Here is a 17,556-nt window from a genome sequence, read left to right as displayed (position 1 = left end):
TGACAGCTTAACTTTTACAGGTTTATTAAATATGAGTTCTTCCTTTTTAGGAATTCAAAAAATATTAAAGAGGGTTTTTTTTTAACTTTTTGAAATAGGTATGGAAAATACTTAAACTTGCTAAAAGAAGATGCCGAAAATGGGCTGTGTTTCGTGTTAAAGAATTGTGAGGAGTTTCTGAAACAACAGCAAAGAACTGTGGTATCTTCACTTTGTATCCTTTCCTGATGGTATAAGTTATATTGTCTAAAAATTTCAGTGGAATTTGAACTCCTGGTTTGTACTTTTAATAGAGGTGTAGGTGTGTTATATTTATGGAAAGAAAAAGAAAATTAAAAAAGCATTTTTACTTCGAAATTTTATTAAGTTAAATGCATTCCCAATGCACTTAGGAAAATGTTCACCCTTTTGTTCCCATACTTTGTTAGAAGTGCAAATCACATTCACTTTTCTCATCAGCTGTTTTGGAGTGGGATCACATCTTTGAATGTGATAAAGAGCCTGCAGCAATGCACCTTTGAACATTGAGTATTTGTGGTACTCCCACAATACCAACACTGTTAATGATACTGCCCATGTAGTGATAAGTGTGGTAAGTGTAGTCAGATCAACAGGAGTGGTTAGACTTTTGGTTCTTTTGGATCTACCGTGGAACTTCCTGTAAAAAAAGTTAAAACAGATAATAGCTTTTCAAGCAGCTTTGCTATATTATTCTCTGTTAAATTTGCATACCACTAGTAAATTATACTTCAGGTGTATTAGTCAGAATGTGCCAAATCTCATTTTTAAGGCTTTTTACTTTTTTTTTCCCCAATAACTTTAAGTCCTGTTTTATTCCTCCACTCTTCTCCTTTCTTGCACTTTATAAGCACACTCATTTTGGTGCAGATTTGTTTTGCATTTACTTGCTTTTTTATTAAATCTATCAGTTTTAGCTTGACTACATATGGACTAAAAAATTTTAGTATATGGGGAAAACAGCTTAAACTGTTTCTCTTAATTCAGTTTGAGAGACAACTGTGCCTTGATGCTGCCTTGTGTGCAGCTCTGTTCCCCTTGGCTGTGTCTAACAACCCAGCTCCTGGCTCTGTGTGCAAGGACCTCGGAAGGAGGAGAGCTGTGATTGCTGCAGGAGAGTGAGGAGGAGATCTCTGCCCAAGTTCCTTAACCTTCCTGTCCAGGCTGCTTGCAGGAGCACTATGCTGGTTATGACTGGTTTGCATCTTCCATCTTCCTCATAATGTCAGGAGACAGGGAGAGGACACTGATGTTTCTTCAGCAATTTTCACGTCTTTTTGCTTCAGCATTTCTCTGGCTACCAAGACTGCATTTATCTGTAAGAATTTTTATAACCTGTTTCTTTCTGAAATGCTCCTTTGAAAGTTTAAAAATGAGAGTTTATTAATCTCCTTAGTTTTTTTTTTCTTGGCAATTTGTTTGTTTGTTTGTTTACTTTTCTAATGCATTATATTATCCTTAAGCCCCACTAGCTAAATACATGACCCTGAAAAATTCATGGAAAAATGTAGATCTGATATTTGCTCAAATTTTTGTTTAAAAGGAGAGAAGTAGCAGGTGGACTGAAGACAATGTTAATAAATTTTAAAGCTGGCAGTAAAACAGCTTTGTTAGTGGCACTAAATTCTGTGTGAAGTCAGTGATACTGCTGAATGACCTTTTTTTTTTTTTAATTATCAGATTCCAGTAAGAGAGCAAGTCTGTCAATCTGATTGTTGGTTTTTTTTTTAGTGACAGTTTTGAAATTTACTTAATACATTTGAGTATATTTAGTAAATTTTAAAAATTATTACTGCATAAATAATGACTGTATGATTGACAATTTTAAATTGTCAGTATCTGGATTGAAGTTGTAATATAGGAAGCATCGTTTTTATCTTTCATTATGGGAGTTCCCAGCTATTTAAAATAAAACCCTTTGTACATTGTCACATTTTGAACATGAACTCTAAACTGTAGTAGAGACTTCCAGAGAACTCTGAGATACAAAAAGCACAGATTAGATTCTGTGTTTCTTCTGCATGGTGGCTTCTGTAGCAATACCAAGTGATCTGTCTTGTTCACTAGAGGGGTGATGATATCGGTCTATTCAGCACTGAATCTGGCCTGAGGTTATTCCAACATAATGAAATTTGTGCTGAAATTTACTTCACTTTGCTAGTGCTGAAAAACCACTGCTGCCAAGGATTCATTAGCTGGAACTGGGCATTGATATCCAGAGCCTTCAATAGTGATAAAACCTCTGCTCCTTTTGTTGTACATAATAGAATTTCGCTCACAGCCTCCACACATACTGCAAAGATATGTGCACACAAAAAACAAGTTGAAATACCATGAAGTTTTACTCCACCACAAAATGAAGGAAAAATATTCAGCAGAAATCAATCTTTTTTTTTTTTATTTCTATTCTCCTGTTTAAAATATAACAACAGTTTCTCCATCCCTGCTTTGACAATTAAAGCCTGTATACAATAAGGAACTAAGTACTAATGTATAGTAACAATCAGGATATATTTATTAACACTTTAGTTACCACATGTTTTTGTTGATGGAAGTACAACCTATTTTGTTTATCCTGTTTCCTGTCTCTAAAATAATCAGAATTATTTATCTTACATATATAAAGGGTATATTTTTATATATTGTTCTCAGCAAGGCATTAAAAAACAACACATTTCTGTAGTCTGTAATCCTGTTTCTCAATTTCATTGTTGATGATGATGATGATGTTGTTGTTAACCAGATGCACCTGCCTGTTACAACAGTGGAATATGGCATCCATCCAGTCTATTTTTGCAGTGCTCACCACGTTGAAATGTTGCTGAAAGCTGAGTTGCCCCTTGTCTGTTCAGCCTTCCAAATGTCTGGTTTCACTCCATCCCAGGTAACCAATCAAAGTCTATTAAATGATCTTCAACCTATTGACTTAAATCTGCAAAATCAAGAACACTGAGGAACTACTGGCCATTTTTTTCTAAATGGCACTTTTGTGGTGGTTATAAAACTGAGGATAAGAGATAAGAACACATAGCAACTTATCTGAGTATCTGAAAATAGAAAGTGACTGACTCAGAATAATACCAGTGTATGGGAACTGATGACCTTTTATTACATGTTCATGAAGAAAAATTGATAAAAATAATATATACTAAATCCTCAGATTTAGCATTTAAACAAAATACCTTATTCCCTGGAATAATTATCTAAATCTTCCATAGGACAGAAGTGGGTAATTTGCAGTAATTATATACTACGAAGCAGTTCCTGTGATATTAGAGAAAAAAATAATTTTATATGAGCTACTATAACTATTGCAATCAGGTAACACACTGTTCTTTCATATTAAAGAAGTGTTACAACAGCAGAATAATTGTCTATAACACCAGCTTTCATTTTGCCTACTTACAACAATTGTTTGGTAGTATTGAAAGCTATGGATGAAGCATTGTTTGTAAAGATTGCAATCATGATGAAGGGTAAAGAGCTCCATGCAGTGAGTTAGATTGTCCATGCAAAGGACATCTTGCCAGAGTGAGAAAGTGTATTGCTGTGCCAAAGCAAGAAAAATATTTTTCATCCTGTACCTTCAAAATTCCTTTTTGCTGCAAGATTTGCAGCTGAAGAGACTCTTTAATGGGGCAGATGCCAGTGTGGTACAAACATTGCTTAAAGTGTCATCTTGGGGTTTGGTTTTTGAGGAGAAAAGATTAGCAGATGAAGGAATTTATCTCAGCATAGGAATAAGGTGCTTGTAATAAGGTTCCTGTTTTAGGATGAAGAAAATACATGGGGACAGTCACTCCTTCAGCTATTCTTGTGCAAGTTATACTATTTCCTTTTTTTAATTGTGTGCATTCAGTAGTACACTAGATACTGTTCTGAACTGCTAATAATGATTTTTTTCATTTATTTAATGAGCTACTGAAATGCCAGTCGTGGGTACCACTGTATCTTCTCTGTGATTTTGCAGTTTTACTGCAGCATTAAAAACAAACTCTGAACTGTAAAAACAATTTTGATGTATTTAATTGATTGTGTGCCTTAATAAATACATCAAAACAGATTTACTGCCATACTATGGTTGTCATCTAATTGGAATTGTGGTAATTCTGCTGCATATTTTTAAACACTTTAAGGAATGACTAGCAGAAGATTTGTGGTCTAGAACCAAATGAAATGTTCATTATACCTCTTAATACATTGTAATTTAGATCAGGGCAAAGGAGTCACTGTGTTCACACTCACTTCATTAAATGAAAATGTGTTTTAGGGAAGGACCTAACGTTCATTTATAATGCAGATAACTACTTTAATTGAAAGGAAAACCCATGTTGAACATGTCTTCATCACTGTCATTACCCTTTAGGACACATTTAAAACAAAATCTTGAAAAAATCACTTTTTCTTTCATTGGGCTTTGAGTCTCAACCTCAGGAGGCGCTGGAATACATTCGTACAAGTGAGCTGCATGGATACAGGCTGTAATGTTTTGTCTAACTCACTAAGAGTCTATTCAGAGGCTGTGTGTTAAAAATGGTGAATCTTGGCTTCTTTTTTACTTTATCCCTTTTATTCATAGCTGGGGTGATGTTACAGGGAAAAGGTTCTGTAGTATAGAAAAGAGATAAAGCTGATTAATTATGACTGAATGTATAGAATGATTTAATGATATATCATTTCATTCTCATCTAGATCTGTCTGCAATGGATAACTCAGTGTTTCTGGAATTACATGGACTGGAGTGAGATCTGTCACTACATTGCCATATGTATTTTCCTTGGTCCTGATTATCAAATATATATGTGTATTTCTCTGTTCAGACACCTACAGCAAGACATCCTGAAGCACACAGAAGCCCGAGATCTTCAGGTTTTTCTCAAAGTAAGGGTTTCCTAATTTTTCAACTGCTGAGGAGAAGCAAAGCTCTTAATACTGAGGATATATACTTAATATATATTTATATATATATATATTAATATATATTTAATCTGAAGCTCTTACTGAATTTCACTCAGTCATTTTAAACAAGTGAAATAATACTTTAATTTTATTTGTTCCCTAGCAGGAAATTTTGTATTTTCCAGAAAATAGCTTTCCTGCATTTTTTACTTAGCAATTTCATTCATGAGCCAAGAAAATAGGCTCATTAAGTTAGGAGAGCATTTGATTCCGTTCTCTGTATTTGGGCTCAATCTCACTGAACAAGGTGCTCTCCAGAAAGGTGGGTTTGCACAGTTGTCTCTTGCTGAGAGATGTAGCATGAAGCTGATCGAGCTGGTAGTTTGAAGAAATACCAATTACTGTACAACCAGCCTTGCAATTTCATATTCTTTCCCAATTATAAATTATGTTTGGGTTTGGGGTTTTTTGCAGGGTAGTGCATAGCTGTAGCTGCAGTCATTAATTGATACAGTATCTTACTCTTCTTCACAGGGATATTTTTGTCTTTTTTGCTAGTTTTTTTTCACCTGGCAAATTTTTTTTGCGAACTAGGTATCTGCATCTTAGTCTGTCCCAAGAATAATAGTTTTCTGACTAGTTTGCATCCAACTAATGTATGCTTAAATATGGAAAAGTATCTCAGCCCAATCAGCTTCCTTGAAAATATCTGCTACACCGTCTAATGAATGTATTGGTTTTTTTCCCTGGTTTTGGACAAAATGTCTTAAAAGCTGTATCTTGATGGCATTGTTGGATAGAATATGTAAAATACAGAAGAAAGAAATGGTACATTGCCACATGCAGTATAAACAGACTAAACGTTTGGCATGGTACTGTTAAATTAATGAGAAAAGAATGTAAATTAATGCAGTACTGGAACATCTGCAATTTATTGAGTGACCAGTGCAGAAAAAAAGGAGCATACTTAACTTGAACTCCTGCTATTGATAAGTCTTAATTAATTGAAACCAAAAAAAAAAAAAAAAAAGATCTGTAGAATGGTTTGGGTTGGAAGGAACCTTAAACATCATCTAGTTCCAATCCATCTTCCACTACACCATTGAGCCTGGCCTTGAATACTACCAATGTGTTCCACAACTTCTTTTCAGTGCCTCACCATCCTCACAGTAAAGCTCTTCCTCATACCAAATCTAAACCTACCCTCTTTGAGTCTGAAGCCGCTCCCCCTTGTTCTGTCACTACATGCTATTTAATTCCAGATATATGTATGCGTGTATATATATATATATATATAATTTTATATTCCACCGTAGTCAGCTTTCTCACAGTGCATGAGGAGAAACTTGGAAGGTAAAATCTTACTTTTGCTTTGCTTCTGTGTAGAGGAGAAGAAATATAAAGACTATTTCGAATTCCTGTTCAGATGCCAAAGTGCAGTTTTCCAAGCCTGAGTAGATGTTCTCAGGAGAATTCTACTTAGCAGAGATTCACAGTTAATACACCAGAGGTACAGCTTATGTCCACAGAGACTGGCTCCAGAGAGTTTTTTGCAGCACATGCTGCCAACAGTGGTAATAATGATTGGTAGATGAGTACACAACAGTAACAAATCAACCCTTTTTACGCTTAACCATTCTTCAGGATCCTGTATTCTGTGGGGCATCCTCCTTATCCCTCCAATATAGTAGCCATGAGAAGGAACATTATGTATTTGTTTTCTGAGGGCACTTCCTTTTACTCTGTGTTTTGGAATCAGTAAGAATTATGCACTTTTAGTAGTGCAGAACGGTTTATTCTGGTTTTATTTAAGCACTTCATGAAAATCTTCTTTTATCATTGATTTAAAAAAATCCTCATCTCCTGTTTTTCTTTACAATCTAGCTGGATATAAAAGCCACACTCATAAACTTATGCCATGTGCTGGTGTAGGAATCTTCTTTCAAAAGAATATTTTAGTACGTGGCTTTCCCTTCTTAAAGCTTACTTTCATTTCCTTAAAAATCTTCATTTAAATATTCTCCAGAAATTAGATAAACAACATCCCAGTGAAATGAAATTCTCTGATGCCAAGTGTGTGATTTAAAAAAAACCAAAAAACTGGCTGGAAGCAGATATTGCCAAATCTGTATTTCTAAATAAAACATAATAAAATCTATTTTAAACAGCCAGGCTCTGACAATCAGAAAAAAATGAGCTATCTTTAGAAGCTTGGAATTCATTAAATTTGAGTTGTACATTTTTTTTCCTAGCTAATAAATGCTTTCTCTGTGTATCTGTGCAGGAGGAAGCACTGCATGGATTTCGAGTGAGTGATTATTTAGACTACATGGAAAGCTTGGAGGAGCTCTACAGACCAATGCTGCTGAAAGACATGAGGAACATAACACAGAACACATAGATGAAGCAAACAAGCACTTTATTTTACAGTTTTGATTACATCCTTTTAAAGGATGCTGATTGATTGATACCTCAGTCTCACCTAAAATCAGCCAGGCTGTTGAAATGTACATACTGTAAAATAAATAAGAAGTGTTTTCAGAATATAGTTTTTCAATAAGACATAGCCTACTTTTGATAACCCAATTTTACCAGACAGGTTATGTGCACAGCCTCATTTTCAGTTAGCAGAAGGCAGCTTCAGAAGCCACCTGTAGGATGCTGAAGTTTCTTCCTTATAAAGCCTTGTACCTGTTCTCAACTCATTCTCTCTTTGTCATCTCCTTAGAGCACTGTCCTAAAGCCTTCGTATTTTGCTTGGATCTGACAAAGGGATTTTTTTCTTTAGAAACAACTGCTGTTGTGTATTCATGTGCAAGAAAAGTCAACAAATGGAAACCAAACTCTCTGTTCCAACTTTATGGATAATATTGAGAAAATGGAATGTTTGAATAGATGCAATGAAAAAAGACTTGATACTCCTGTCTTTAAAAAAACCCAAATAAATAGTTTTATGTAATAAAGCATTATTAACCCTTGTTGTGAATGAAATTAGAGTCTTTATTATTTGGCTTAAGAAGAGGGGAAAATACTATGTTTTGTCAACACATGCAATAACTTTTTTTTACAGAATATCCATAATCTCAAAATATTTTTATTATAAATTAATGATACAGTGTTTTGGAAGTACAATGGAAACCAAAAATGTTGAATTTAGATTTATCCAATATTGTTAACACATTCCTGGAAGAGAATCTAAAGATTACTGCAAAGTTCCTGAAAAACTTTGCTTGATAAAATGGTTATATATACACTAATTGAGCCCATACTCAAATTCAAATTATAAAACACATTAGAACCTGCTGTGAAGTTTCTGAAATTATATGCAACCTAGGAGTGAACATTGACAAAGGTTTTGCCACTAATTTCTACTTTTCTGACTGTGCATTTCATAAGTTCACAAGTTTAGCTTTTTTTCCTGTCTAGCCAAGATATGTTTTAAATACTTTTGCACTTTTATGAACTGTGTTAGCTCACCTACATTAATAAAAGAGGCTGGCAAGTGTGTGGAAGGAATTATGACAAGAACTGATAGAACCAAGTGCTTGCCTGACACTGAGGCCAGTGAATGCTATGACTTACATGGTATATATTCTTTTAACCTTAATAGCAGTTTCTCTTTTCTTAAATAACCTTATTTAGGCATATAACTCAAACCAAGAAACAACAAATAACAAACATCCAGGTGGTGAATAACACTTGAACACTAATATATACATATTTCTAGACAGACCATGGGTGATTAAATATCCATTATGAAGTAAGTCATCAGTTCCTTTAGCTGCAGCAGAAATTTTTCAGGAAAATAGGCCTTTGTGATAGGTATATAAGTAACCTAGGAACTCTTGCCATATCAATAGCTGTCATTTTGTATTCCTTGTCCCCCAACAAAGAAGAGAGAGGAACTGCAGAGCTGACCCTTAATAGTAATAGCTTTCATCACTACTGCATCAAATTAATCCAAAGAGATCCAGTACTCAATAACCAGAAAGAAAAGGCAGATACAAATAGTAGAAAGCAATCAGCCTGACTACCAAGCAGTGCTATTGATAAAAGCAATTTTTGCATTTCCAGCAATTCAATTTACTTCAGTTTTCCCATCTGCAAAACAGCTACATTTTCATACACTCTGTATATGCTGACATGATTAATTAGAGCACATCCATAAAATATGTTAGTGCATGAAAACCTTATGTAAATGCTAAATCTTAATACCTGGTAATAATTTAAAATTCCGTTGTGCCCTGTGACAGAAACTGGACATTGACACCTCTTACAAGTAGACTGACATAAAGCTTGAAGTGATGGGGAAACCAATGGCATCTTTAAATCGATAACAGTGTGAAAACAAATGACCATTTTAGCAACAGATACCTGAAGACATGCTCACATGCTATATTACCTCCAGTCTGAAGACTCCCTTATACAGCTTTGCTGGTATATATATAAATTTCTCCATTCAGCTCCCTATTTTCTTTCAGAGAGCTATTCTACTGAGATGTAGACAGTTTCTATCTCAAAATCTATTTGTATTTTTCTGGTTTCCTCTTCCAGCTGCTTCTTCCTTTCTTTCCATCATGATTGTATTTACCTCTGTCTGGCTTTTTCTCTCTGTTATTTTCAGCTGTCTCATTGTTCCCAATCCCCAGTGACAGACCAAGCACTAAAGGATAAGAAGTATTTCCTTCCTTGTACCTAAAATGTGTAACTAAACTTGATTTAAAATAAACATAATGGTGCAAAACCCCCAAAACAAGACACTAAATAAATCCCCAACTTGGAAATCTGAGAAGCTGGTAGTAGGAAGACATGACCCTCCCAAATATGTTGTCAGCAGCCCTGGCCCAGGCTTCCTACTGGAGGAAACTGAGCTCTGCTGCATCTGCCTCTCTGTCATATGCCCCTGCCCCTCAGCTGGGATGCCATGCTGCATAGAAACATCTGTGTTGTTTCTAAAAGATATGTCATGTACAAATTACCTCCTTTAGTCTCTGCAGCATGAGCCAGCCTTTTGGGATAAAAAACAGTAATATCCAAAAATACTTTTCAGCTCTTCATCTCTGCGAATTTCAATTTTTTTAATGACAGTTCTGCAGGTAGAAAGATTCTCCATTACAATATATAATGTTCACACAACAAGAGAAATACTGACAGTGAAAGCAACTAGAAACTTTGAAATAAAATATTTTAGATGTGGTAGGAAAAAAAATATATCAGTGGTAAATAGTTGGACTCAAAATTCTGGGTTTGACTGTTTTAATAGGTCCAGCTCAATCACTAGGACAACAGTTAAAAAGTTTCAGCTTTTCTAAATCATTTTGTATTGTCTTAAAATGCTTTTTAGCTAATCCATAGCAATTGTCCATAGATTCAAGAATAGGTGGTAATTTCAGCATACATTTTCCCTCTCAAATTATAATATCTACCTATATATCACATTGGACTAGAACAGAAGATAAAATTTTACCTAATTTGAGCAGATAAAAATTAAAAACTTGTTTGAAATGTAACAGTGTATTTGTGCCAGGAGAAGTAACTATCATTTATTTCCCATGAGGAAGTAATTTCGAAAGCTGCAGTGTTTGTACTGTTTCTGCAAATCTGTGGGCTATATTTATGACACATCTTCTGGTATTTTGTTTATTAACTGATCATACATAAACAGACAGAGATATGACTCTTCCAAGCTAGATTACTCAAGGTAGTTTCCAGTAATTTAAAATGACATTTCCATTTAGACAGATCCTGTCTTTTTAGAGTTCATTTTTATTCAACATCTAAGCTAAAGGAGAACAATTCTTTACATTTCAGATCATGACTAAGTTACCAGTTTTACTACTTCACCTAGCAAGAACTGATTCAAAAAGTTTTGTGTACTCATCAGTGTATAGGGAAAAAACATCTTCCCTGTTCCTTTGATTCCAAAACACCAGTAAATTAAAAAATCCCCACAGCTCCAGAGCAAAACGTTGTTTGATTCTGTTTCATCACAAAAAACAAAATGCCTTAAAGCATAATATACAGAGCAGTGGTGCATAGGGAGGTTTCAACATGGTTTGAAAAATGAGGTTAGATGGTGTTAAATCAGGAACTGATACCTGACTAATATTTCATATGGTCAGTTTCCTGATCAGAAATAGAACAAGACAAGGCGAATACATGAAATTCACTTAAAATGATGAATGAAGAAAGCAAGCTTTTTTGGAGCAGATTTTTAAGGAAACAAACACCACAGGAATAAAAACTCCAAGGGAAATTAACCATTTAAATTAGTGTTTACTCTCTCAAAAGATTTAATCTGCTCTTGGTATTTTCTCTGCTCTAACTAAAAGCCTGTCATGGAATGAGATTCATCCATGTTGTGGGAATTAACTCCTTTAAAATTTGACTCAGCTTTTAAAATGCTGCTTTAGTTTTAACACAGATATTCACAAGTACAACAATCCAATTAAGCTTCCCTCTCCTCAAAATTTTTGATGGCTTAGATATGATAATTTTTTTTTTAGTTATCCAGGCTATTGCCACACAATTTTCACTTAAAAGGCATATTTGCAAGTAGTTTTTTCAGATAAAACTTTTCTTGATTTGTAAAACTACTGTCGTGAACAATGCCATAATGTGTATACTGTCACAATTTCTGTAATGGATTTTCTAGGCAAAGATTTCTTCTCCAAAAAAGCTTATTTCCCATGCTGATCCATGATGGTGTTTGGTTACACTGCCATTTTCCTCTAGCTCTAAGTCAGCAGAGAAAAGCTTCCTGCTAGAAAATAGGAAACCAAAGTTTGGAACAAATACAATTTTGGCAAGGAATTCCTTCTGAGGGAAACTATAGACCCATGAAGCCAGTTATACCATCTGTCTAAATCACTTTGGAGTCATTCAGATATTTGTAGGAAATTAATTTTGTACAGAATCTGGAAGCGAGAGGAAACCATGGTCTCTAGATATCCCAACCCTTTCAGACTCCCATGAAAATTAAATTTGATGAATTTTCAGCCCAGTCACTTGGAGCCATGCAACTTTGTCCCTTGGAGAAACTAATTTTATATCCTGAATAATTGCCTTGACCTTCAACGTGCAGTAGACTTGAAGCTTCCAAAACATCCTGAACTGAAGAAGTGGGAGAATTATCAGTGTAGTGTTTAACAACCATTGTTCTGTTTTTAGTCTGCAACACTGCTGCAGCTACCACTCTGCTATTCTTGGTGCCAGCTGTTTCACACAGCTATGGACAACATCATGCAACTAACTAACATACTATGCTGAGGAGAACAGGGATATCTTCCACCCTGAGTCAGGTAGCTCATCCTCTCTGGTGAATAATAATGGGACACTTTGCCTCAACAGAATTTTGACAACAGATTTCATCAAATATTTTCCAAAAGCTAAGTGATTATTTTCAGAGTGGCAAATCCTTTTAAATGTCTCTCATAAAAAAAAAAAAAAAAGTCCACTTCACCATCAGCACTGCCCCCCAAAATTGCAGGGAACTATTTAAAACATAATACTCATTACAGAAAAATGGTAATACAGAACCCCTGGAGCATGCTGTTTCAAGCAGCTAAAAAAATCTTAATAAGCTGCTACCTTCTGTAATCCCTGCCTGAGCGATTAATAGTCTCACTGCTTGTACCACTGATTCCTATCAGATCCTTCCACTAGCTGCTTTATATAATTAAAACAGCAGAAAGACATAATCTTATTTTGTGAGGGTTGTTTTCTAGATGCTCAGGTGGGGCATGGAAGCCCCATCAGAGTTGCAAGGTGAACCTGTAACATGACTAATAGTGTGCACATGGAAAAATGTCTCGTCCACTTGTGTCACAAGCACTTAAACTGTCATTTGTTACAGAAGAGAAGATGAAAGCATCAAAATCCCAAAGTAAGAATAGGTTGTTTCCCCCAACATGAACTTATTTCTACTGTAAATTTCAGCCACTGAAGAAGTTTGAAATATTTAAAGAAATACATTAACATTCTTTATGGTACATCATAGTCTGGATTGTGAGCAGCCAGTCTGACTTGACTTTGAAGAGCAGAGGAGGTAAATGTCAGAACTGGTCTTCCAAATGACCCTTTCAGAAGATGAAAATGGGCCAGAAACTTGGAAAAAACCCAAATATTATTTCTGATTCTAACTAAGTGTCCTGGTTTAGGGCAAATTTAGGGAGGAAATCTCTGAAGGGGTCCCTCTAGAAAACTAATTCAAGTGGCCCCTCCCCCTACCCAGTTTGGGAGACAAAAATCTTCTTAGAGAAAACTGGAAAAAATCCCTGTTTATTTAACAAGCAAAGTACTCACAAAACAAGGAAAAATGAGTAATATTAGACAATGGAACTTCTCTGGGTCTTCTCTGGTGTTTTACATCCAGAAAAGAAAAACCACAGTCCAGGGAACTTCTCTGCCTCAGCTAGCTAACAAAAACTAACTAAAAAGCAAAGGAGAGCTTTCTCCCACTGTCTGTCCATGCTGCAGACAGCAGAGTCTGTGACAAGGAAAGCTGAAGGTCTCTATCTCTGTGTTTTTGAATACAACCACCTCAGACATTCCACTGCTTCTCCTTCTTCCCCTCTTCGCTCTCAGATCTAGTTTTAAAGGTGCAAAAAACTAATTTCTGGGCTAAACAGATGAATAGGGATACCAATTCAGCATTATAAAGTCACACCAGGACACTAAGAAAACAAGCTCAGCACCTATAATAAAACAAAAGTCTTCCTTCAGGAAAAACCCTGGTACGACTCACAGCAGATTTTCTTTGGCACATAGCTTCTATTTCAGCTTGCTAATTGAACTGTCCTTTTCTTCCACTATATACCACAGCTGCCAAGTATATCACCTACAGCTTTTTAAAAAACAACAGTGAAGTTACACAACAATTGCAACAGTAGAAGACAACAAACTCATCTTAGGGGTACTTCAGGGTACAAACCGCAAAGGGGTACTTCGGGGTACAAACTGCAAAGGGGTACTTGAACAATTACTTGCAAATTCCAGATTGATGGCAATACAGTCAACTCAGGTCAATTTTGGACTCTCACAATGTGGCTTTGGATCAGCCAAGGTTTTTTTCAACCTCTTTCATCCTTTTCTCCAGCCTCTCTGACATTAACCACAGCCTCTTCACACAAGGGTTTGTTCAACTTGCTACTCTTTAAAAGTTGCCACAGAGCCTAACAGAAACCTGTCTGGAAGCTTGTCATAAATTGAATACTCTGAGCATTACTTAAAAGTATGAGCAATATGGAGAACTCCACATACATGCCTTCAAATGTCTTTTTCCAGGAAAGGGTTGTGCTTAGCTCCTCATTACACATCCCTCCTCGTGGGCAATGGCATGCAAATCAAGTTCTCTGCAAATCCAGAGCTGTAGAACACGGAGAAGAATGTTTGGTCCCCTTCCACCTAAGCTCACGCAAGATCTTCAGGAAAGAGCCTTTTTCTTTGTATTTGTACCAGCAGTTCCTATTGGAATTTCAAAAAAAATCAGGTCATGGGACAGAATGTATGAAGAATTCCTTGAAATACAGTAGCAATTTCATGGTTTGTGTTTATGAGAAAAACATTCACAAAAAGAATGTGCTGCTCACAAAGACCAAGGGACAAAACTGCACATTATCACTGTCACAAAACATTCAACTTTACTTCATTGGCCATGTAGTAAAGGCCAATGTTGACACATTTTTATTTAATCCTGATGAAAAATTCACTACGATTATATTATTTGCAAATTCTACCTCAAAAGTTTCATCTGTGAATAAAGAAAGCAATGCTAACACAAAATCTTTTCCACAAAAAAAGTAAATTAAGGAATTTAGGCTAGATATGATGGGTAAGTTAATATGTAGCGTCAAACATATTTAACCTGTCTGAAGAAATTAAAGTTTTGTGTGTTCTGCTTGCAAGTATAATTTTAGCATCGTAAGCTCAGTGTACAGGGCAAAGCACTCAGTTTATAACTATAGCTTGGAAAAGTACATGCTTTTCTCTGTTGGCCTCAAACTAAAACTATTTTAAGATACATCATTACCTATACAAAGAACAGTATTGGGAATTTTTTTAGGAATATCTTACTTTTATTAACTCCAGAGCAACTGACCTAGTAAGATCCCAGTTTTTGTTTTGATAGAGCTGAATGTTAGGTAAAGTTTCCAGCTGGGTATTGATATGTAGAGTGAGAGCTCATCAATTTCAGCAGAACTTTGAGCAAACATACTTTGATCATTTGTGAGGTGACTGTGCAGTTTCATAGATTGCAATTATTATCAGTTAAAAGTTCAATTCTTTCCACAAAGTAATCAGCCAACAAAGATTAGCTCATTATGCAAATACAGGCAGTGAACACTGTGTGCACAGTGGTGTAGCAAAGATGCACTGGCAGCAAGCTACTTAAGGTACAGAGAGAAACCAGAGCTTAAAACAGTAAATGTAATAATAAAAAACAATTAGAAGGAGCATAAAGATTAGGTCTGAGACTAAGAAATTAGAAAAGAAATAACTATCAAATTAGTATGCCAGCATGAGGCTGGAAAGCAAGGCCCTTCATAAAATAATCAGAGCACAACAGAGACCATCTGAATTTAAAATTGCACTTTCAATGGATATGAAAGCATCGTCTGCCTGGAACAACAATCAGCCCCTAGGGGTACACGAGCTCTTACCTTACTGTAGACTGGTGTTTTCTGTGCAATGCCTTGCTATGTTTGCACAACCATAAATTTCTTGACAGAATCCATTTTTTTAGAAGTACCAGTGTATTCACCTGAGGCAGTTCTTTTGAAATATCTTACAGTGAAAGTTCTCTATAAACACATGGCCAATATTTAGAAAACCCTCCGTGCCTTCCACAAGATCAAGCTCTTTGTACCCTCCCAGTCTGGCTGTTCTGAAAGTGGTGGCAACTATACCAAGAGCAAATTTTCAGGCAAGAGTGATCAACTTTGAACTAGCATGTCTTTTCCCATATCCATGTTAGCCTACCAAGTTCAAATCTCACAAAAAAACCTTCAAACTCTGAACACCTTCTTACAAAATGGAGAGCTCAAATAACTCCAGGTTTTTCAATGAGAAAAAATAAATCTACTGGAAGTTCCAACTCTATACATTTGCTTAGATATTGTCATTCCAATAGCACTACAACAGACAGCAATTCTTGGAAACTAGCTCACAGAAACATACTTGTGGCAAAGTTTGGGGCACCACTCAACACCTGGCATCCAATTCTTTGTGTAGGCATTCAAATTGACATATATACTCAGATCCTTCTGAAGGGGTATTGTTCATATCTTCAGAAGGATCAAAGCCTTTAAAAATGGTGTTTGTATGTTTCACAGCTAACCATGGGTGTGTGCCGTAAGAATTTATTCAGTTTTGTTTTACAGTATTTTGGTAACTCAGTTCAAATATACTGATCACTGATACATTACCATTCAATATGAAGCTGCAAATTGTTCACTGCTTTACAATGTGATCTTCTTCAGGCTTTATCCACAAACCACCAATAATCCATATCTCAACTGCTTTTTGGAAAGCAGGAAGCAATAATGGATTTTAATTAGCCACATGCAGTAGGAAAGCATTCATTCAAAAGACTGCTTTGTTTCTCACTCTCTTCAAATTGAGACTAACTCCATATCATTCTGCAAAGAGCTATTCATTTCTTTGTGAAGAGAGAAAGCTCTTAAAGGAAATCTGTTCAGAAATGAAGCAATGCAGCACTTCACCTGGTCTAGAGATGAAAGGTACAAAAGCTCTTAAGGAGCAAAGGCTGTTCATCAAAAAGAAGGAGTTCAGGCTAGAAAAAAATTAATGCCTTTCACTAACAAAAATGTAGGGATTAAGCACATGCCCAGTTTGATTGAAAACACATTCCTTGAGGTATGTTAGACTGAAAGTGAAACAGAAGTATTAGAACCTGATACAGAGGAGTTTGCAAAAGAGGAATTACAGAGGAATTAATGACAAAATATTTTGGTTTCTCAAATTTCCAAGTAAACTCTGAAAGGTTATTGGAGAAGGAAGAAGTGAAAGAAAAAACCCAAAAAATCCTCAAACAACTACAAATAAATAAAAATGGGGCTAGATGGTGATCTTTTGCTTAGATTACCTTCTAAGAAGACTTGAAGTTTCAGTTCCACACAGCTGTCAAATACCAGTAGGAGAAATGTATTTACAATTTATGTTCTTGATAAAATTATGATACAGGCCATTTCCCATAACACCAAAAAAATTAAGGCCCAACCACCTACGAGTATTTTGGCTAATCTGCCTTTGATATGTTAAAATTCACTGCTGTTCTCTGATCTAACTCTGTAAACATTTCAGCCTGTGAAGCTTCAGGCAGGGAGATCGCCAAACAAAAGTCAAACTAAAATTTACACCTGGCTCTCCTATAATTCCTAGATCTATACCAAATAATACCTAAATCTTGGGTACAATCTCAGCCTGCCTGCCTGTGCACCAAAGAGGTCAGTAAAAGAAATTTATACCAACTACTAGTGCTACATGTATAACATTTCAAAAGAAACTGTAAGGATCTGTTATTTCACAACCTAGGGCCTCTGTGTTTTACTAGGAACACTTCTTCAACTTCACTTCTCTTTCTGTACTGTTTGTGCACATGACAGTGGTCCTTATTTG

The 17,556-nt window shown here is 35.7% G+C and overlaps 1 protein-coding gene across 6 annotated transcripts in view; it reads left to right on the top strand.

Moving 5' to 3' along the window:
- Nucleotides 1-7,895, top strand: part of TBC1D32 (TBC1 domain family member 32) — a 74,685-nt gene extending 66,790 nt beyond the window's left edge. For 5 of the 6 annotated variants that reach the window (XM_077175237.1, XM_077175235.1, XM_077175238.1 and 2 more), the window contains exons 30-34: nt 99-214; nt 1,182-1,336; nt 2,762-2,902; nt 4,711-4,899; nt 7,202-7,895. In XM_077175237.1, the coding sequence (XP_077031352.1) occupies nt 99-214; nt 1,182-1,336; nt 2,762-2,902; nt 4,711-4,899; nt 7,202-7,318 (718 nt within the window). In that variant the 3' untranslated portion in view covers nt 7,319-7,895. The remainder of the gene's footprint in view (nt 1-98; nt 215-1,181; nt 1,337-2,761; nt 2,903-4,710; nt 4,900-7,201) is intronic. The other variant, XM_077175239.1, reaches the window with a different exon arrangement.
- The last annotated feature ends 9,661 nt before the right edge of the window (nt 7,896-17,556 follow it).

The sequence above is a fragment of the Agelaius phoeniceus genome, chromosome 3 (assembly GCF_051311805.1).
Source record: "Agelaius phoeniceus isolate bAgePho1 chromosome 3, bAgePho1.hap1, whole genome shotgun sequence".
In the NCBI taxonomy this organism is placed as follows: Eukaryota; Metazoa; Chordata; class Aves; order Passeriformes; family Icteridae; genus Agelaius; species Agelaius phoeniceus.
This window is presented reverse-complemented; position numbering and strand designations above follow the sequence as displayed.